This window comes from Micropterus dolomieu, linkage group LG23 (genome assembly GCF_021292245.1).
Source record: "Micropterus dolomieu isolate WLL.071019.BEF.003 ecotype Adirondacks linkage group LG23, ASM2129224v1, whole genome shotgun sequence".
Classification (NCBI taxonomy): domain Eukaryota; kingdom Metazoa; phylum Chordata; class Actinopteri; order Centrarchiformes; family Centrarchidae; genus Micropterus; species Micropterus dolomieu.
The window spans coordinates 24800447-24822456 of NC_060172.1; the positions used below are offsets into that span (position 1 = coordinate 24800447).

Sequence of the window (22010 nt, forward strand, 5' to 3'; positions counted from 1 at the left end):
CTAGAATTATTTTCCCATTAAGGCAGGCCTTCTTTATCTCCAGCAGATCTTAATTCTTGTCAATAATGCATAATTCACTTCTCAAGCAGTACACCAAGTGCTCAAGAGAGCAATCTGATATGTCATTAAAAACTGATGCTATTATATTGCAATAACCTGGAGATTGCATTGGTTTTTTATTGAAAATTTCAGCATTCACATAGAAAATCTTATTTATTGTTTTGTGATAATAGTGCCCATTTCCTGTAAAAACATGTTAAGTCACTATATCCACTCAGTGTACAATTTACTCTATGGAAATACAGTATATGATTCAATAATATACAGATAACAAATTATATAACAGAAGATATAAAGTACAATATCATAAAAAATTATTTTTCTTTTGCAAAGTGTCTCTAGATGATATCAGTAGATTCTGGCTGTGGAAGGGAAATTCTTGATAAACATCTAGACATTGGTATATTTTATGGATTTTAGAAACATTATGAATAACATTGTGATTATCTATGTAACATTCAGGGGTGTTGGTATGAGGTGAGGGGGGCTCATTTTTGTGCGAGGCCCGTGGTAAAAAATAGACACATAATTACATAAAATGTCCTTCAATTTGAGTAATTGTTTTGGCTGATGAACAGAGATACCGGTATTATATTCACTTTGAAATTCCATAAAAAACTGTTATTGAGGAAACAACATAACATACCATAAAGTATAAGTTGTTCATAACTGTACTTCCGTGATAGAGTAAGAATATTTATTATTTCTCTACCCCTGAGTGTTAGTAGCCTATACATCAGCAACTTCAGGTAATAACCTAGATCTACAGATTTACATATACAAAGGCCTTCACATGGTGACCGATAAGGATAATAGTGATAAGTTAAAAACGCAATTTTGTATTGGTAATATACATATTAAAATGTATTGGTAATGCTGGCTATTAGTCTAATAAAAATCATATTCATGATGGAAAGAGTATAAGGTCACTTCTCAGCATTATCACAAACATTTCTGCAGAATCTTTAAACAACCAAACACTCAAGGCAACCATTTTGTGCTGAATAAGAGAGGTTATCAAATACGAGGTTTCTAGTGAAAGGACTCTTGCTGCTGTTTGTATATCTTCCAAAAGAAAGTTTGAATAATTCTGAAGCTAGCAATGCATCGTGTCTAAACACAGATGGTTTTACTAGCTTCTCTATGAAAGGTGCTTGATGTAGAGCAAGGCAGCAATCACATGGGACGGTTGTCATCTGTCTCACTTCTAGGCAAGTTTGCACTAAAATCACCTTGGTAGTGTTGTTGACCCCCCCCCCCCCAAGTGTTGTCAGGTTACAGAATGTCCTTATTTTCAGCACACTGTGGTCAAACTCCATATCTTATAGCAATACGATGTTGAATTATTATATGACATTTCCAAATCAGTAGTTGCCTGTCTACATTCATCACCATTGCTACATATTTGTCCAATGCAAGACTTTTTCTGATTGCAGTCCTTCAGTTCCTAATGGATCTGTAAAGGGATTTAACAGGTTTCAAAAGAACAACTGGCATGATTTAACATCAAACAAAACCAAAGGAAAAAAAGTTAAAGATTAAAAAATGACAATTGCAGCGTGAATGACATGAAAGCCACAGTGTTATGGGGTGTGTACATATATATATATATATATATGTGTATATATATGTGTGTGTGTGTATATATATATATGTGTATATATATATGTGTGTGTGTATATATATATATGTGTATATATATATGTGTGTGTGTATATATATATATATATATATATATATATATATATATATATATATATATATATATATATATATATATATATATATAGTATATATGTGTGTGTATATATATATATAAAATCCAAGTGGACAGTGGAATGTTCTGTTGTGGATTGCGGACATGATCAACATGGTGAAATAATAACAATATTTCACTTGGTTGTCAAAAGCAACAGTTAACAGTAAATCACGTAGCACCCTTTAATTATCTTGCCCTCATTTCATTCCCTACATCATTTATCCAAAACTATTAAAATAACTTTGCTTCCACAGAAATGGTCAGTCCTCTTTCAACATTATTACCTACTATTTTCTGGTACACCATCCTGATTTAGTACGTTATCCCCCCTATCAGTGCTCTCCTTTTCTGCCCTATTCAGTCTTTCTTTCAGCTACGATCCAGTCATCTCTTTATATTCGTCACCATAACAACCACAAATGTTCTGACAGATTTGCTGGCACTGCAGCGAGAGGTGAAGCCTCAGAGGAAGAGAGTGAGAGTGTGTGTGTGCGTGAGAGAGAGAGAGAGAGAGAGAGAGAGAGAGAGAGAGAGAGAGAGAGAGAGAGAGAGAGAGAGAGAGAGAGAGAGAGAGAGAGAGAGAGAGAGAGAGAGAGAGAGACACCCACCCACCCAAAAACCTTGCACCAATAACTGTACACTATGTTCCCAGATCATGTGATATACTTGATTTCCAATACAACCTTGCAATCCTCTCCTGACTCATACATTCATTTATGTGTGTTTTGCACCATCGCTAGCCCTGTTGTTCAGATTGTACTGTAGGAGTAATGAAGCAGACACTGCCTTCATGAACAAACTGGCGAGTATAGGTTAATAATTATATAAAACTATCATACATGTCAGTACATCATCTACATGTCAGTGGTTATGTTCAGATTAGTCCATCGTTAGTCAAAAAGACAAGATAAAATGCAAAGATTAACAAATAAATTGTGTTATGGTGATGTCTTTTCCTCACCGCTGAAGTGCTAGTGTACTGTGCTGAACACTAGGTGCACTGGAACTACAAGTAGGAGCATGTGGTACAGCAGCCCTTTCAGCTGTTACGTAGCAGTCTGATATGGGCTCAGCTGCGGTTATGTCCACAGCTCTACAGGAGCCATGCCTTCTTTAGTGGCCAGTGGAGGCAGCAGGTTCTCCTCACACAGGAACTTCAGGGGGAAGTGGACCAGCAGCCCTCGGACGGCCTTCAGCTCCTCTACAGCCTGCTCAGGGTCTGTGTCGCAGAGGCGTTCCTCGCTGGAGTACTCCTTCAGCCCTCGCATGTTGTGGACAGTGTTGTAGGGCAGGCATTTAAAGACCTGTATCACAGCAGGGCCACAGCACAGATTAGCCAATGAGAACAAAGGGAGAGGTTAGAAAACTCTGTAACTACACACTGCTAACGTTAGGCATAAAAAGGTCTAAATGTCGGTTTAATTTATACCTTGTCATAAATTGTGGCATTCAGTTTAGCAGTTGCATTCCAGACCAAGAAGAAGAAATCATCGCTGATTGGATCATCAATATTGATACTGGGGTCTGAAGAAGCTCCAACAAGAACACTGGAAGGGAAAGGTTTTTCAAGACAATTATTACTATTTTTGCCCAAAATGTAATTTGAGATCATTTTCCTGTATCCAGAAAATATATAGATGGTTTCTCACTTGTTGTCTGTTTGCATTTGGTAGCTGACACTTTCCAATACACAGAAAACTAAGCTAGTCTTGATTTCTTTGTATCATGTATCAAAACTTTATCATGTCTATAGGTAGCAACTGCTCATGGTCATATATCAGAAGAATGTAATTTTCCGGAGTTAACATATTCTGTCCTGACCTGAAACACTCTTTGCGCAGAGCGAGTGTGAGGGGTCCCGCCTGGTACTCCTCCCCTCCCATGATGGATGGGACCCGCTCTTCATCTTCCACAAACACTGCCATCTCACTGTCTCTACTGCCCAGCATGCTGCGGTCATTGATGTTGGCCGATCCTGGAATACATGTGGGAGGTACAAGCATTTACAATCTGTTCATTCAGAGGCATCATTCTTGTCAAACCAGTGTTTCAACACGTGAAGCAACAATCAGAATGAAATAACCTATTGTACCCGCGACCCTGTACGCAGGATAAGCAGTTGACGATGGATGGATGGATAACCTATTGTATCGGGAGTATCAGTGCTGTTTTTCAGGGTCTCTCTAGTTCAGTACAGTATAATCTGTATATTTGTTGTTCAGAAATGGATTTGGAATGAACAGTTACAGGCTTATACTCTATTTGATATGAAATATGGTCAGTTGTGAATTACGGATAGAACAGAGTAGAACTCAAAGCTAAGCTACTCAAGGGTAGGAAAGGTAGGTAGGTTTGCATTAGCAGTAACCTAATACAACCAACATTAGGAGAGTTAATAGTAAACATGACATGACCACTGACATTCAGTTTACTTTCTAGTTCACCAACTCATGCTGTTGTTGTGATGTTAGCTATAGTATCAGGAAAGTTGTGAGTATTGCTGTCTGGAGCTGCTGTGCTGGCCATGGGAAACCATCTCGTCCTCTCTGCATGTTAGCTTTGCAGCAGCAACTGTAGTGACAGTTTGCTAACCCACAACTTAGCTAACATTAGTTACATTGCTTGCTGTGTCACTGTTTGCTCTATATCATGGTATTTGTCATGGAATTTGATTTCTCCAGAGTCGCTTACTCCACCTTTAAATTATAATAAATACAATACTTCATTACATTTTTGTAAACAAATGTCAATATACTTGTTCACTTGCATATTTCCATTTTTTACCAATGAAAATCATATTAAAATATAACCAAAATATATTGATAAAGCATAAAAATACATTCTTATAAAATATTTCAACAGAAGTCAGGACTCTTGTCAATACATGATATGTATGGAGCTATTTTGTAATGGAACTCAATCATGACTCAAGGTCAAAATGTCTTTGAAAATGTGTTTGTGCTGGTGACTCACCAATTATATAGCAGCGGTCATCAGCGATGAGAGTCTTGCTGTGAACATAGATGAGCTCTGTGACAACTGACTGGGAGAGCTGGGAATGTGTTCTCAGGCCACAGAGTGTGATGTACTCCGTCCACTGGTCCTTCACTGGGAATCACATTATCCACAAGAGATAATATGAAAATACAGGGATTTATTAAGAAATTCACATAGACATATGGGCTCTTAAAATGGATGTTAAAAAAAAATGAACAAGTCAAGGATGAAAGTGCAGACTGGTGGGTAGATACCTAGTACCAGTAGCTTCAGTTTAAAGGAGCAACACAAGGAGAAAGAAAGACACGCATGTTAGAGAGGAAACAGGTGTCGTGTTGTGAGGTGGAGTCTTTTGGTTGAAATGAAAGCAGATAAGTGAAAATTCACCTTCATTAAGTCTTGACAGGATGGAGTACTCCCCTCGGCATATGGTCCTAGGACATTAAGAATCCATTTAAATTAAGTAATTAACACAATATAGGACAATAATGCAACAATAAATCCTAAGAAAAATAATAAAACAATAATATTGGAAAACATAATGTTTTCAGTGATTTCATTCATTCACAACAAACCTAAAACAAACTAGCAAGCCAAATTAAATTCCATAATATTATAGGGATCTTTTATCAAAGGAATCTGTAACCGGAGAAACAATAACTTTGTTAATACATAACAGCCAAAATAATGTATATAGCTATTTATATAAAAAGTAGAACTGAACATGACTGGCAACATGTCTTTAAGTCAGTGTGCGTTTTCCTGCAGTAGTTGTTAGTTATAGTGCTTGTTATGGTCTGTGGGCTGAGTGCAGAATGATCATGGGTGAAAGCTCTCACCTGTAAGTGAAGTGCAGAATAGCTTGGATGGCATTTCCACCTCCTGTACTGATGTCTCCCTCAAATCCAGGAAGCAGGGGAATCACCACAAACACTCTGTATTTCTTCTGCTCTCTGCAGTAAGACACAATGAACATCCACGTTGGCCACAAGTCTACTATTTAAACATTAAAGTGGACAATTCCTTTCACTCACTCATTCTATGATTTGTTTCACTTAAAAAATGTTATTTGAATTGTGTAACCCGGCTAAACAACATCAAGTAATTCACTGATATCATAAAAGGTAAATGCTGAAATGTACTCATGTGTTTAACATAAGGTTCAAGAATGTGTGGATACAAAATTAATTAAGTGCCACGTAAATCTGGCTAGTACACTTAAACCAGACCTGTGTGCACGCAGGATTCGCTTTACAATTGCATCGCCGATCCCATTATGGACGGTCTTCCCATCGGCACAGCTGATGAAGAACTGGTTCTGAGGGCAGAGAGAAGGCAGATGGTGGCTCGGTATGAAGTGAGGGCTAAAACAGGTAGGTAGCTGGCAAGGAAGGGACCAAGCTGTGATTCAATTCAGACCTATGACACCTTGTGATTAGAAACACATTGACTGTAGAGTATAATCTACTGCACATTAATTTGCTATATGGTGCACAAGTAAGAAAGAATCACGCGCTGAAACGTCAGGAATAAATGGAGTCCAATGTATGCTTCATATTAAACAAATATACTGTATCTTTCAAAATAGAACCCATTCTTAGGTGTTGCTGCTAAAACGATTCAAGGTTCTGATTGTATCGCTGCTATCACAAGGAAGAATTTGGGAGCCCAACACACAGCAGGCTTACATGATTTCGACAGGATTTGTCTGTTTAAATGTTGAAATGTAAAACAAATCATCAAAAAGTATAGACAGACGTTCATTCCACTTTCAACGTCAATTTCTAGTTACTTTCATGCTATGAGGAATATATTTGTCTGTTACTAGCCGGGGTTGCTGCATTACCTCAATGTAGATGTAGTGCTCGCTGTTCTCGATGGTGTGGATGTAGGCATTGAGGATCGAGTTCTCACAGGTTCCAGTAGACCAACGATCGGCAGAGCGCAGCACCTAAAACAAGGACATTTAACTCATAACTAAATAATGAACTTTATTCAACTTTATCCGTCATTGGAAACATGATTATATTTATGGTGCATCATTTCACCATTTTGCCTTTACTACATTAATTTCTGCCACCATTACAGTTTTGTCCTTAAAGTGTTTCTTTAAGTAAATAACTATAATATTAAATATTCATGGTTATATTCATCGTCCGGTATTATTTCTGTATCAGTACTATAAAACTCATTCTTTTAACTTGCTGTCACCAAATTAACTTTAACATCTACATGTAGCAAAGGAATTACAGAGAAGTGCAATAACTTACCACTATATATACACATTATATATATATATATATATATATATATATATATATTATATAAGTACTTTTTTAAAGCTTCTGCTGTATTATATAACTGTAACAAAACAGAAACCTGAAGCTACTATCATTTTTGTGGTAATTTAAGTTAGTGATGTATTCATCTTGTTCTTTGCATTAACTTCTACTTTACTTAACGGGACACTCAATAAGCTCTACAGCTCTAACACAGAATGTCCCTGAAACCTGACTATGGGATAAACAAAACCTCATAGGAAGGCTACGGCATAATGGGGAGCAAGGGTTACAGTTACAGGCCACTGCCTACAAAACAAAAACAATACACACAGCAAACGCTATAGCTACACAACACTCACTGTCTGACTACTTAAAACCCTAGCATATGATGTTGAGTGAGAATAATTTTGCTGATAGTAAGAAATTGTTTGGGACTGTGAAGGCCAAAAATGTTATTTACATGTGATATACTATTTTACTTTTACTGCCTGTCCACAGGTTTACTATCCACGTCTGTGTTTTTCAGCTTCTTATTATTATTGTTTAATTATTGTGTCTGCTAGTGGACAAAAACTGATTAATGCATGTTTACAAATTTGCTCCATGTAAAATCTGTAGTATTATTCTAATATTAAATTAAGAATGAGAACTCTGTCTCATGCCAGTTGACTTGCTAATGTTGGTTGTTTCTCCTAAACTGGACCACATTTCCCATGAAGCCTATTGCAAATAAAATGTCCTCCCTCCCAGTCTCTGGCAGTGCTTTTCTTTCCTCTGGCCTTACTGAACAGGATAAACATGTTGGATGTGATTTTTTTCCCCCCACAGTCTTTACTCGCGTTTCACCATCTGCCAGTGCAAAAAACTCTGAATACTTTTAGCTGCACTTCAAAAGCCAGAACAGTGTCTCTTTGTTGTACTGTAAAGGAATCCATCTGCTTTCCCGATAGCTCTGACTTTGTGTCACACAACATGAAATGCAGAATAAAAGTCATTAGGGAATCTTCTTTGCAAAGTTCTTGTTTGTTTAAAGTAATTACATTCCCCAAAACAATGTGGAGATCACCAACAGCATGTTTTCTCTATAAATGCAAATTCTGTGAATGCACTGTGCTCTCAATGTTTTTTTTTTCAATTTCTGTTCCTTTCTTCAAATGAGAGTTTAAGATTTCCGACTCTGGTGCTTTCCTGATTATCGTTAAACATCCCAGTGGAACTCATGGCTTGTGTGACATAAAAATCCCTTTCCCACATGTACATTAAGCAATACCATAAGTACTGTGGTAGTTTTCTGTGTTGTCATCATGCGTGTAAAAGGCTCTGATGTGAAATGTTGTCCGAACAACCTGCCACCCATGGTGAATAGAAAGAAAGTCTGATTGATCTGGATGGATCACATTACATGGGAACAGTCTGTACATACTCACTGTATTATGAGGGAAACTCTTGTGAGCAAATCAACTCTTATAGATGAAAAAGGTTTCAGGAAACTTAGGATGACTTAAAAAGTAAGATTTATTGAAGCTCGGCCGAGGAGAAAAATGGCATCAGAAGTATAGTCAGAACACAGTGTAGTCAAATCTTTCGGATACATCCTGATGGGGAGTACTTCCTCGACATACAGAGATTCCCTGTGTTCAAGGTAATTCTTCCCTTATCTATACATGAAGATTCTATTGGATATTGGTTCAAAACAAGACACTATGCTTACCTACGTTTACCTAAGTCATGTTGTGTGTCATTCAAGTCACATGCAACACTTTCTAAAGAGTGCAAGAGAGCAAGTCAGTCTGTCTGTCTGAAACTAAATAAAGATAATCTTGACCTTGGGTTATCTAGGAGATGGACCCCAGAGTTCATCCAGCATGGTCCAGCAAATGATCCTAACGTGACCTGGGGTGACCATGTGCGATATTACACTTAAAGAAGGAAATTTCCTTCTCCTGTATCAGTGTGTAAAAGCTGAAAAGCACCTGGCAGTGTTGTGAGTTCCTCAGCTTGGTCACTGATTCCTTTTTGTACTAAAATGATGTGGATCACAAGTCCTGTGGCTGATATATTAGTCTTAGTAGACCAACATATAAAAAATTTATCAAGATTTTAAATAGCATGACATAGCATGCACATTGTCCATCATATACCCTTTTTTTCAGTTGCACAGGTTTTGCACTTTTGGTTGATAGTGACTTTGGTGTTTGGTGAATATGTGCGCATAAATACCTGCACTTTGGCCTTCTTGGACTCAGTCACAGTGAATGAGAGCGAGTCAGCGGTACAGTGAGACTTGGGAAGAAGGTAAGGGTAGAACTCGTCCTTGTACTTGTTTTTGAAGATCTAGAGAAGACAGAATAAATGAACAGTCCATATTTTTTACTTTCATGTTTCCTACAGAAGCCTTGCAGAAAAGTTCTATTAAGTTTATTTTACTACTTACTACTTATATCATATTGTTGTTGTACACTGTAGCATAATATAACATAGCAGAGACTGTGGACAACAGCCTACAATTCCAATACAGCCGCAACAGGGCAACACAAGTCTCAGATAGATTGTTTTAGCTCTATGTGATAACTTTAAATATAACTTTTTTTAACCTTGCTTACACCTCCAATTAACTGCTTTGGATAGTAACAATATAACATGTGCTAAAGCTATCTGAAGCTTGTATATCTGTATAATCATTTGTAAAGCTGAATCCAGCAATCCAGTCTCCACAATGATAAGGATGTTTATAATATTATATAGCACAAGGCTGCATAACGAAAAGGAAATTTGTAGTTCCTTCATGCTACGCACAACATATAATTAAGTGTATATATATATATATATATATATATATATATATATATATATATATATATATATAGTTGTATATATGTATGGGGTCTTTATGGCAAATCTATGACAATAAAACAATAAAACCCAGGTAGCATGAAAAAGACGTTTGTTTGAAACGTTCTGTGAAGACTGACCTTGGTGAAGTTCCAGCGCTGGATGAAGTGGCGGGCTACATCCCTGGCAGCCCTCCCATGAACAGCTGCAGACAGATCACGCCACGGCATGCGAGGAACTTGAGTACGGTCGATGTTATCTGAAAAATATATAAAAAGCAATCCTTTCAACTGCCAGTTCAGAGCCTCGCGGTGTGTTTCAATGTGTGTATGCATGTGCGATACTGAAGGACATTTAGATAACATACCTTCAAACGGTTTGTCCAGTTGGGCCCAGTCTTTCCGGATAAAGTTGTTGTAGTCTTTGCCAAGCCACAGTTTAGTGTTGTGAGTCAGATCATTAGGGCCCTGCTCTGCTTGCTTATTTGGTTCAGATGGTTTTAGACCATCAGCCACACCATTATCCTGGTTAACAGAGACATCCGTTGACATATTGAAAGCACACTTGTTCATGAACTACTGTAATTATATTCATGTTTTAGTCAGCAGCAATACACAAGCTAAAAAGACAGTTTCAACTCCTTACCCCTGTATCTCCTTTGGGCTCCTCCGTGGTTGCACCGTTGGCCATCTCTGTCAAACCCAGGTCAGTTAACTGGTACTGGCTGTCATCCCACCTCCCAAAAGCGAGGTCAAGCCCCCCCACAAAGGCTACTGTTTGGTCAATGGCTACCATCTTTTCATGGTGAGCCCACAGGAACACCACAGACGACACGTGGTCAGGATGTCGCATCACCTGATGGATGCAAAGGGTTAAACTTGACGTGAAAACATGAGATGAGGCCTCTACTAATTGTGTAGCCGTAGTCTATCAGATAATGTGGAGGTGTGACAGACCTTGATGTTTGGGTGCATATTCATAAGAGTCCTCTTGCTGTGCTCACTATTGATGCCGAGTGCTAGCTCCACCTCTTTGTACAGCAGAACACACACTTTGACTCCCTGTTTCTGCAGGAAAAGGTAAAGGCATTTTAATAAATTATCAGCGCAGGTAATGTGCAATTTGAAAATCATTTAAATAGTATAAAAGAGAAGAGCAAGACAGAGAGAATGCCTACTGCTTTGCGTTTGAGTATCTCATCCAGGCGCCAGTAGTTATCAGTTGCTGGTCTCTTTAGGAACACTTCAGGACTGAGCCTGAGAGGAAAGACACATAAAGAGCTCCATCTATTTATATATTCACATTAAAAATACACTTAATTGCAGGGTTCTATGTATATACAGATATTTTCTGCACTCCATGTTCAGGTGGATGGATATGGTATTGGTTGTAGTGCATGATCACTGCATTTTGTGCTTGTCAACATTTCCAAGTAAAAAAAAAAAGAAATACACTTATATGTTACAAATGTAGCTAAAATATTTCATTGGTACAACCTTTTGTTTGGTATGACAAAGCCTCTTCATCACAAAGTCCAGATCTTGCTGACACTTACCACCAATCTGTGATGAAGATTTCCTCCGTGGCTTGTTCGAGAGCATCAGCCAGGTCTGCAAAGTAACCCCTTCCATTCACGTACCTTCAAACAATTCAGTATGAATATGTATGAAATATGAATGAAAGTTTAGCAAATGAGGAACAAATCTAAAGACAGATATTTGTACATTTCAGGACTAGACTAGACACGTAGACTACATATCTACCATTTTGTGAGTGTGTTCTCCCGTGGTGGTGCAAACCCCATGAAGCGTTGCACTTTGAGAAAGTCACAGGAATCTGCCAGCTGGTTGATTTCATGACTCCACCATTGGGTTTGTCTATAGCTGCTGCATTTGATGATCAGACTCCTGAACAAAAATGCATATATTTATCAAAAACACAACATAACCCCAGGCATATATAAATACAATTCACTGGAGCTTTCAGCTGACCTACCGGGTGAAGTTCTCAATGCAGACTCCATATTTATTGTCTGTGTAAGCAGTACCCACTTTCACTTTGAACTCTGGGTCAAACAGCAACACAAAGTTGATGATGCCATTGTCTCGGTTCATATACATCAGGAAGGAGTCTTTTACCACCAGCCAGCGCCGTGACCAGCGGAAACAGAACTGATGATGGCCAATGCAGTTCAGGCCTTGGATCCGGTGGCCCCCCGACCTTTTGAAGATGGGTCCCTCCCTAAGACAAGTTGGCACACGTTGCACAATAAATCTCTATCACACACTTTGTCATTTACCCCACTTTTTCTTGTGTCTCACACATTCTAAAGAAGTTTGCTTACAAGCCTTTGGGTCCAAGATCAGTGACGAAGGAGAGAGCACCAACGGAGAGGAATTCCAGCTGAAAAAGGTAGATGAGAAAATGCCATCATGCCACATGGCATCCACTTTGCATGTGTCTGTGTATCTTTGTTTTAAAGGTATTACCATGCTCTGATCATTCCTACAGAATACGTTCTCCAGCAGACCATTCAGGTAGTCCTCAAGGTATTTCTGATAATAGAAAAGCGGAAAGTTATATAGAGAGAGTGAAAAATTCATGTGCAAGTTAGTTGATTGCCTGAAATTGATTTTTATGAAATTGCCATTGTGGGCCATACAGTAACTGTTTTTCATTGTGCAGACTGATTCGTTAAAATATATTACATATATTATATATATAAATTTTGTAATTATTATCATTTTCAATAATAACATAAAATACATAAAATAATATAAAATATATAAATTAATTAATTGATCATCCTGAGTAAGAACTCCAATACAGTAAAAACACGACCCCTTATTAAAAGTGTTTATTTTCTTTATATGTAGTTAATAAACAACACCAATCTTCTTCTATGAATAAAATACATTTTAAAATATTGCAACAACCGTGTGTATTCGAAGGGGTTACTCATAATAGGTACTGTATATATGTATATACTATGTCTCTGATTGATTTGTTTGATACCATTTTGCTGGAGGTCCTTCTGGTTCGTTCATTCCCGTGTAGGCTAGGCATTTCCTCTGTCATGGCTCTCAGCTGCTGCCTCTCCTTTGCAAACCTTTAAGAAACATTGGAATATTCAAAATACTTCATTCTGACAACAAAAAATTACCAAAAAAAGTAAGCAACCCACCGCCCCGATTTCTACTGCACATCTCTCAGAGTGAGATGTTGACTTGGATGATTAAGGAAAAACTGATCGGTAAACAGACCTTCCCAGAGGCAGCAAGTGACACACCATCTTGTGCTTGTAAAGGTCTCTGTGCAGCTCCTGGAAGTGCTTGTACTTCCTCTTCACTGTCCAGTGGAAGTGGCCATGCGTTAGCCGCACTGTGTACAGAGTGCCTACATGGACCTGGAGGGATAGTATTGAAATTGTGTCATAAGCATGATGATTTAAAATGAGAAAAATCCAATACTGAAGAAAACCAAATGACAGAATAAAATTCACTGAATTTTAAATTACTTATTTAGTTCAAGCTAAAGTGCGGGACTTTAACACATAAATGAACGTCCGTTACATTCAAGCCCTTGCCAGATGAGTTTGCAGGATGCTGATTAAGCCTCTCACTGCAACTTAAAGCTAGTGTCTGTGCCAGAGCTGAGGGGGACGAGCAACCATAGCGACAGCAGCAACTCAGTATGGCAGAGCCTATCTGTTAAAAGCAAGCATCAGCAGAGTGTAATAACTCTCACTGTCAGGTTGTGGGAGACAAAAGTTCACCACTGCAGGGTTAAGTTTTAACTTCACAGATGTTATTGCACTACAGATGTTGACTATTTTTAAGCAACCTGTGTCTGTTATTTTTACAGTTTTGCTTTCCTTCATAAAAGTTGTGGTCACATTTTCCTCACAAATTTTGCTGCCGAGATCTGCGTAACAGCACTAGCAACACCTTTACCTCAACGCCCAAAAGGGCATGAAACACAAGAGATTAGACAGTAGCCAGAGCCACTTATTTAGTTACAAATAAATGTTAACATATCCAAAGTGTCCATCATAGTTGTCCACTGCACTGTAAAACAGCAAGTGCAGTAGATTATGATCGAACCACAATGTAGCTCTTCCAGATCTGATAGACATGTACATTTCACATATGTAATTTAGAAAATATAGCCTAGTTAAGATGTGGACCTGTTTAAACCCCAACACACTGGAGACAATTTTGAGTTTCCAATTCCCTTGACCTTGATAAAAAATGCAACATCTGGTGCTCCTCTGGTGTCAACCTGAATAATACACTATTACACATGATCTTGTTCTTTTTTAGTGAAAATACCAAAGTAGAAATACAAGTCCAAAGAGAAAAGATTGACTCCAATATCTTGTTAGATGAGGCCCCAACCTTCAGAGGCTGCAGCAGAAATAAAATGGCATCCCAGAAACCCACTTCCTCAAAAACTCTCCACACTACACTCTCCTCTTCTACACGAACATCGCATCTACAAATAAAATTACACTCAACGAATAACAAATCACAATGTCATTTCCAGCCTACCTCTCTATCTAAACAGTAGCTGAGGTACCCAGACCAAGACAACCACACAATAAAGGAAAGCTGAATAAAGTTTTGACAAAGGCTTGACAAATCAGATATTAAAAAGTGATCATGGATTGTTCATAAGCTGTTCTATAAGATGTTAACTAGCAGAAACTGTTTTGACATGGTTATTAAGAGTAACTAATTAAAGTTAAATGTGTCATCTGAAGTTTTCTATAAATACTAGTATCCTTTTAACAACCACCAAAAGAAAAAACAATTAGTTTTCGTTTATAATTTAAAAAATTTACAGACGTACCTTTGAGCGAGTAGTGTATTTTTCTGTGTTGTCCACTCTGCATGTAATGGGGGTACCAGGCATTAAGTGAGGTATACGCTCCTCTTTTATTTCAGGAAGACGATGCACCACAAGGAAAGGACGACCCTCTGTGATTTAGAACAATATAACATTTTTATGAAATGCTTCCAATCATACCTTAAGTTTAATGTACTTATAAAAACAGACTATTTTTCGTACCACTGCTGGACATGAGGCCGTCTATCTCGTCTGGACTCAGATTGTTGTAGTCATGTGAAAAGCGCCTTCTGGTCAGGTTATGGGTTGTCGAGCTTTGAGCCACTGGCTCGATCACATCCTCTGGACTGTCCATCGCACTGTTGTTGCAAGTGCCAGCTGCCCTGGAGTAAAGAAAAGGAGTTTTACTTTGACAGTCCAGAGTTGTGCACATTCTCATCACCAAGCATACATAACCAGTGACCAAACAAATGTTGAACTGAGACAAATTTTTTCACACAGACACACATGAGATTTTAAAGTCACTGCAAATGGTGGCAGTAGTTTGTAGCAGTAATGTATGAACTATCATAACACCAATAGATGTAGCAGTAAAAGCAGGAGTAGCAGTAGCATTTGTAAAATCAGCAGTAGTTGCATTACCTGTGGTATTAATAGTAGCAGCTGCAGTATCAGTTGCATTAGCTGTACTGAGTAGCAGTAGTTGTCAAAGCAGCAGGAGTTATGATTCCACCACAAGTTGTAGCGTTTGCAGTCAAAGTAGCTAACCAAGAGTCACAAGTAATAAAAACACAGCTAAATCTGGAGTTAAAATATAGTGAAATAATCTGACAGGAGGTTCTTGAAGTGAATCTTATCCGTGAGGAGAGCGAGATATGATCATTTGATCTGAGGCATTCAAGAACAACTCAGTATCACACCAGTCTACAGCAAACTCTGTAATGTTCGAAGTCCCAGTGTTAAAATGCCGAAAACAGAGAGCATTCATATACTGCACGTAGTGTTTACCTCTTGATCAGTTTAGGACACAGCGACGAGTGAGAGAAAAGGGTGTGTGTGTGTGATCCCTTTTGTAAAGTGTGTGGGTAGATTTCTTTGAATGGCTGACTGTTTCCTGGGCAACAAGGCAAAGGGGAGGGAGAATGTGTGAGTGAGTGTGAGAGTCACAAATGTCACCAAACCCAGCACTTCACAGTGACTAAAACTTACTGGAATCATTTGTACATTTGCTAATGTTAAAATTGCTTCATTGTCAAGTGTAAAAAGCAGGTGATGTCAGAAACAGTCATTCTGGGATCGTTCATCTGACTAAATTTTTGCATTTTTTATTTAAAAAAATGCACATAGAGTTGCTGGTTGAGTTTGAAAACATCAACAGTGAGAAAACTTCTGGATTTTGAGACGATACTAGCTACTTTGGAAATCAGCCCCCAGTGTAGTGCATATTACTGGTTGTACAAAATATTTGCTTTTTAAATGAACACAGTCAAAAGGAAGGAGATGTAACAGACAGGAGTAGAGGATTTAAGCTGAGATATTAACTAACAACTCAGTAACACAAGGATCTCCATTATTTTTATTGTAAATTCAGATGATATCGGTCAATAGAATTATTGATTAGTGAATACACCGCTAATGTTCGAGTTTTGAAGTTATTACCTGTACATCCATGGGTTTGTTATGATTCACTGCTTTATAAAATAAATACTGTTACATGATAAGAATCTCTTTAGAGGTTTTGTTATTTCAGTTACTGTGATCTCAATATCTCCTTCACAACATTTCCTATTTTAATTGTTTTGTTGTATTTCTGCTTTTACTACAGCATTATAAAGAATTCACAAGTGCTGAACAACACTCTTCCATCATCTGGTGAAGAACTTGAATTCCCATCCCCAATCCCACAAAGACTGATCTTCACCAGATGTTACTGTGATTCTGTGATACTGTGAAGAAACAAGTCATGTTTAGGATCATTTCTACTTAGTCATTTCATGTTTTTTTTCTATTGTCTCCAATTATAATCCTAAATCTTTTTTAGGCCTTTCAGCCATGTAACGTGACATTAAACCCTGTCATTTAAGTTCGCTTCCTGCTGTTTGCTGAGTCAGACATGTTGCTAGAAAAGTATTTTGCTAAATAAGGTCTTTTGTCTGTTGAATGCTATGAAGAAGCAGCTCGTATGTGCTGTTAAGCATAGATAATATGCAGTATGCTGGCATACATGAGAAAAATATTTAAAAAAAGAAATATAATATATATAAAAAATGCCTACTTACTAATCATGAACAAATGTCTCTTCAATAGTAAGAATACTTTTTTTGGTGTTTAAAGAGGTTTCAATGAAAATAAACCAAACAAGCCTGCAGTCGGTAGGTTATCGTTAGGCAAGCAAAAACCCTTGCACGAATACCACTAAGATCTCCTCTTATGCAGGTAGTTGAAGGCTAAATTTTTATAGTCACTCAAACTACGCTCCAAAATGCTAGAAATCACCCTCAATCAGAAAAACAAGACAGCAAAGAAGTCTCAAAAAGCCCTCTACAGACTAGAGTTCAGAGCTGACAATATTTGCTAAAATGATGTCTGCAGTAGGTCAAGGAAGGATCAGAATAACACCTGGATGTGCAATTCACTGCCTCTTTTAAGCCCCAAAGAAAGGGCACACCTTGATTGGCTAAGAGGTGAAAGAACCAAGCTGCTGTCAACTCCTATTTAAGAGCCAGTGCCCACACCCTGTGCAAGCGATCTGAATAACCCCCCAATCAACTCAGAGGAATTTTGACATTCAGCCAAAACAAATTGGAAAAGGGAAATGATAGCAAGCACCAGAGAATGGGCGACTGCTACACAGAAGTCCTGGGTTGACTTGACAAGATTTTTTTTGTTTGTTGTGAGTGAAACTTATTTACTCAAGTTTCCTACCTGTGAAATACTACACTACATCCACACAGCTTCCTAACATGAGCCTAATGGGCCAGAAGAAACTATTATTACTGAAAGCCAAACCACATCTTACACACCAAATAGTCATATGAGCATAATCTTAGTGTGGATCAGTGCTGCTGGATCATTTACTACTTAATGCTGCGAGCAGCAGTAACTCACGGGGCCATGAGATGATTTAAAGTCCTTGTATGAAGGTTTTGGAGAGTTCTGACTTCGGTGACTCCCAGTGGTTTTATAAAAAACAAAAACACCTGGCTGCCACAAGGGTAATGCGCCGGAGACATTTAGAAAGGTGGAGACAATGAGAATGATCAAGTAACACACACAATGCACCAATTTTCATAGGACTTTTTTCACAAACAATCAGGATAATAGTGGCTATGTCATATGAAAATACAACACATAGGGGCTTTAAAGAGCAACTTGACACCACCTGAAAATCTTGTTTAAAATTCCTGTGACTCCTACAGTGTAAGTCCTCATCTTACTGAGAAGTGTAGAGGTGTACCCAGGGTGTGTTCAGCACACCCTCACATCACTGCTGGATGTGGTTACATAGCAAATCTGACCACGCAGTAGACATGAGAAGGTCAGTAATATACAGCTATTTAGCTTGATAAAGTTAGTCTACTGTTTAAAGGAAGTCTTTGTTGGATATGGGGTTATGTTTTCATGGTAAAGTAAGGTATTGATTAAAAATGTGTAATTTTCAATAGGCCTAAATTAGCCTAACCAATACACACTTTATATTCACTGCTGTAAGGGAAAGTCCTGTTTTGCACTTTTTTTTGCATAATTTACCACATCTTTTACAAATAATAGACTATATGCATGGGGCCTTTAAAGACATTAATATATATGCCACTCAGACTCTGAAATGTGCAACCATATCATATGATCTGAATATGTCATAAATTCCTACATGACTACAACAACAGTGACTAAAAAAAACAGTGCTAAGTCTCTTCTTGCCTGCGGTGTTTCTCACTGATCCACCATTTCACCACGTTTAACCCATTACAGTAAAACTGAGAATAAAGTGACAAGCTTTGTAACGTGTTTGATGTTGGTTTTTGAGAAACACACGCACTTTTTGCCTCTTTCCTTAGAGTTGATAGGAGTTTGTATAGGGTTGTACAGTGTGCTATGGCTCCATCAAAAAACATTTCCCTCAGCTTACTGCAGAATCTATACAAGACACTAGAAGTTTCTTACACCGCAGATGTGTAACAGTGTAGCTGTAAAGACGTTTTAAGCCCCGAATATAGATATCAAGGACTGTAATGATAGAGGATGGGCATACTGAAGGCTAAGTTTTGTCGTCCCCACCCATCCCCTGGTTTCCCACAGCGCCGCATTACACAAAAAAACTAAAATTTAGGAACTAAGCCAACAAATGTTCCCTGACGAAAGTGACAACATGTACAAATCACAACGAAAAGAATCTGTGTTCCTGCCTCGGTGGGTTAATCTGCAGCTGGACAATCTTCAACCGGTAATGCTGCGACAGATCAGACAGAGGAGTAAAATATGAGTCCAATTTAAAGGCCTAAAAAGATAGCCTACTTACTGTCAGTTAAAATATCCCGGCTGGGCACACACAGCTATTCCACACGCGGGACAAGGAGGTAAAATATACATTCAGGCTAAAATGTTCCATCGTACTCCGGCAGCCAGTGTCTTAGGACCAAACTGTATTCCCGTAGGTGATGGACACTTCAGTTTAGTCCCTCCCATTGGATGTCAACGGGACAGTAACGTTATGAAAAAGTAAAATAGATTATCTTTAAATGTCGCAGCTTTGTCACAAGAGGCAGGTCATGCCTAACACACCACTTGTTCTACTATTTAATACTTAATATTTAATACACAAAACCACGAGGTAGTGGATGGAAAGAAACAGTGTGGGTGTTTTCCACGCAGAAACAGACAAACAGGCACGACGAGGTGTCTGCGCGTTGTCACCAGATAAAACATGGACTTTTATAGGACAAGACAAACCGACTGTGCGCCATCAGGACAAAAAGACACACGGGAATCTGGATAGGTGGTGGGGGGCGATAATTAAAAAGACGTGGCTCGTAACTGCAATCGGCCATTCAACGTGATTCGCAGAGCACACCACGAGGTCTCCGGTTAGTGTTTTCAAACTGAAAAAAACTTGTCAGCGAAAATCTGCCACGGACTTCTTCTAAACGACCAAAGTAGCCTCTGATGTGTGTTTTTGGAAGCAGCCCTGTATTTTGTAGGAGCTTATTTCCCTGACATCTAACGACAATTCTTGAATTAAAACTACACAACCTTTGAAAGCTTTTAACGTTATAGAAAAAGAGGACACACCGGAAGAACGTATCGCGCCGCATTCAGGTGCGTTTGACTTTCAAGCTACAAAGATACGATTTTATGGGAAGGCCTGGATAAAGCACATTTTATATGAAACGTTTAACGATTATAGTTTTTATTTATTCATCTTCCGCACACATAATGACTGCGTCTAAACCCCGACAGGCGGGGCAAACCGCCTCAGTCAAGGATGTGATGACAGATGCAAACTGACCTAAATCTGGGTAGTGCTTTGCGTGTTAGCAGCCTGACACTGGCAATACAAAACAGCCCCAACCACACCCTTATCAAGACGGTTGCTGAGGATTTAGGAACCTTTCACAGGATGGGTAAAGACTGAATATTCATAGACCAGACCTTCAGGGACCCAGTTTGTATCTGCGGATGATCTTGGGGACTGTCCGGTAGATGAGGTTTGATTATTTTCCTGTCTGTCGAGTAACAATAGGACTGTTGTTCCTGCCTTTTTCCAACCACATATGGGATCTATACCTTACGTCACTTCTTACTTGAACCAGTTTGTCAATAATCTGTATACTTAAAGATATTTCATAGATTCTACTCCAACAAGCATTAGGCTACATGAAGAGGTTTAAAAATTGTATTGATCCCAACTGCACCTTCTGTGAGACTCATACGGCAGTGTGTTAATGTTAAACAATTTAGGCACGTTTGTAAATTTCTAAATGATGGTATTTATTCAGGTTCCAGCTTCTTTTGGCAGAATGTCATTTTGGTGGTTTTAATGAAAAACAACACTGTCACCATTATTTCCTTATGCTCCTTTGGCTACATTTCATATACACAAATGTAAATTTACGAACAAAAAACACTATTTATAATCCTTGAGAAATTAATGTAGCTATTTTTTTTTAACATGCCGTTTCTCCTCCAACATTAAAGGCTCAGAAGATATTTAATATCTGTACTTGTTTGAAGGTCTTTCTGTGATGTATCATTGCCTCCCACTTCTTGTTTTTGTTTTTTTACCCTCTTGCTTTATGTACGTTTATATCTCTTATGTGTTGGATGGATCTTTTTCAATGTTATTGTTATGATTCTTGATATGTTCTACTGATAATACTTTTTAATTAATAAAGATGAGGGGGGAAAGAGGTTGTGTATAGTTTTTAGAGGGCTGAACAAATAAAGCTTCAGACAACCAGACCTTATTCTGCATCAGTTAACTTTAGCTCATTTTGGATGCTTAATGTGTTTGTTTTGATTGCTTTAGGATCAATACTACCTGAGAGTAGGGCCTATTGTTTTATAGGGAATGCTCAGTGAGACATATTGCATGATATTGGGCTTTACAAAGAAACTGACATATGCTTGAGTGGAACATTTTGACTGAGGTGGAATGGTAAAATAAACAACCATCAGATATAAGTAAATACTTACAAGATATAGGTTAACAAAGCAAAGGTGACAGTTTGAGACTGTTAATCATTTACAGTTAGACCAGCTTTGAAACTTGGTCTGAGGTGGCGCTGTTACTGGTCATGTCTAAGTTAGTGTAGTACACTTTAACACCACATGGAGGTGTTCAGGGATTTAAAAATAATTTTCAGCAGTACTGCACTGAGACTGAGCATTAATTATAATATTAAATCAAGATTCTAACTGACTTAAGATAATTCATTTTGTGTTTTATTACACTGACAATGAAATACATGTTTTAATAATCCATTTGATACAAAAATAAATCCAAATTAATTTAATGAGCGTATTTTTGTTTTTCACCTGAACACACTGTACATTACATAGCACTTATAGTCATAATATCTCAGATACCTGCAGATGTAACAGTGAAAACAAGGGGACATAAAGAGAACAAACTGTTTTAATGGTTGAATTACATGATATTTACACTTCCAGCTGAGCGTGCTAAAGTTTCTCAGCAGAAGGACAAACACCCCTGAAGAACAGCAGACACAAAC

At 38.1% G+C, this 22010-nt stretch overlaps 1 protein-coding gene and 1 long non-coding RNA gene across 5 annotated transcripts; one reads left to right on the forward strand and one right to left on the reverse strand.

Annotated features, from left to right (window-relative positions):
- Positions 1 to 1987: 1987 nt before the first annotated feature.
- On the reverse strand, positions 1988 to 20509 carry pld2 (phospholipase D2). 4 transcript variants are annotated; one of them, XM_046040353.1, is made up of 24 exons: positions 20428 to 20509; positions 15001 to 15161; positions 14782 to 14909; positions 13194 to 13336; positions 12946 to 13039; positions 12420 to 12485; positions 12275 to 12333; positions 11926 to 12171; positions 11694 to 11837; positions 11486 to 11569; positions 11108 to 11186; positions 10887 to 10997; positions 10576 to 10785; positions 10298 to 10454; positions 10071 to 10189; positions 9319 to 9432; positions 6663 to 6767; positions 6046 to 6134; positions 5656 to 5769; positions 5204 to 5250; positions 4793 to 4927; positions 3641 to 3794; positions 3249 to 3366; positions 1988 to 3123 (listed from the first exon to the last, which is right to left on the reverse strand). In XM_046040353.1, the coding sequence occupies exons 2-24, from the start codon at positions 15131 to 15133 to the stop codon at positions 2899 to 2901; spliced, it is 2874 nt and encodes a 957-aa protein (XP_045896309.1). In that variant the 5' UTR covers positions 15134 to 15161; positions 20428 to 20509; the 3' UTR covers positions 1988 to 2898. The 4 variants fall into 4 exon arrangements, with proteins under 4 accessions (XP_045896309.1, XP_045896306.1, XP_045896307.1 ...); XM_046040350.1 differs by lacking the exon at positions 20428 to 20509 and adding an exon at positions 19298 to 19687; XM_046040351.1 differs by lacking the exon at positions 20428 to 20509 and adding an exon at positions 15787 to 15861.
- On the forward strand, positions 19558 to 21697 carry LOC123963467. Its single transcript, XR_006823179.1, has 2 exons — positions 19558 to 20094; positions 20236 to 21697. It is a non-coding gene; the product is annotated as an uncharacterized LOC123963467 (long non-coding RNA).
- The last annotated feature ends 313 nt before the right edge of the window (positions 21698 to 22010 follow it).

What these genes read in the sequence shown, in the direction of transcription:
- pld2 (XM_046040353.1), bottom strand. Translation starts at nt 15,133, where the DNA reads ATGGACAGTCCAGAGGATGTGATCGAGCCAGTGGCTCAAAGCTCGACA. An exon ending in GAGAACACACTCACAAAATG is followed by an intron (nt 11,570 to 11,693) that starts GTAGATATGTAG and finishes AATTGTTTGAAG; the next exon opens with GTACGTGAATGGAAGGGGTT. An exon ending in ATGCCACAATTTATGACAAG is followed by an intron (nt 3,124 to 3,248) that starts GTATAAATTAAA and finishes GCTGTGATACAG; the next exon opens with GTCTTTAAATGCCTGCCCTA.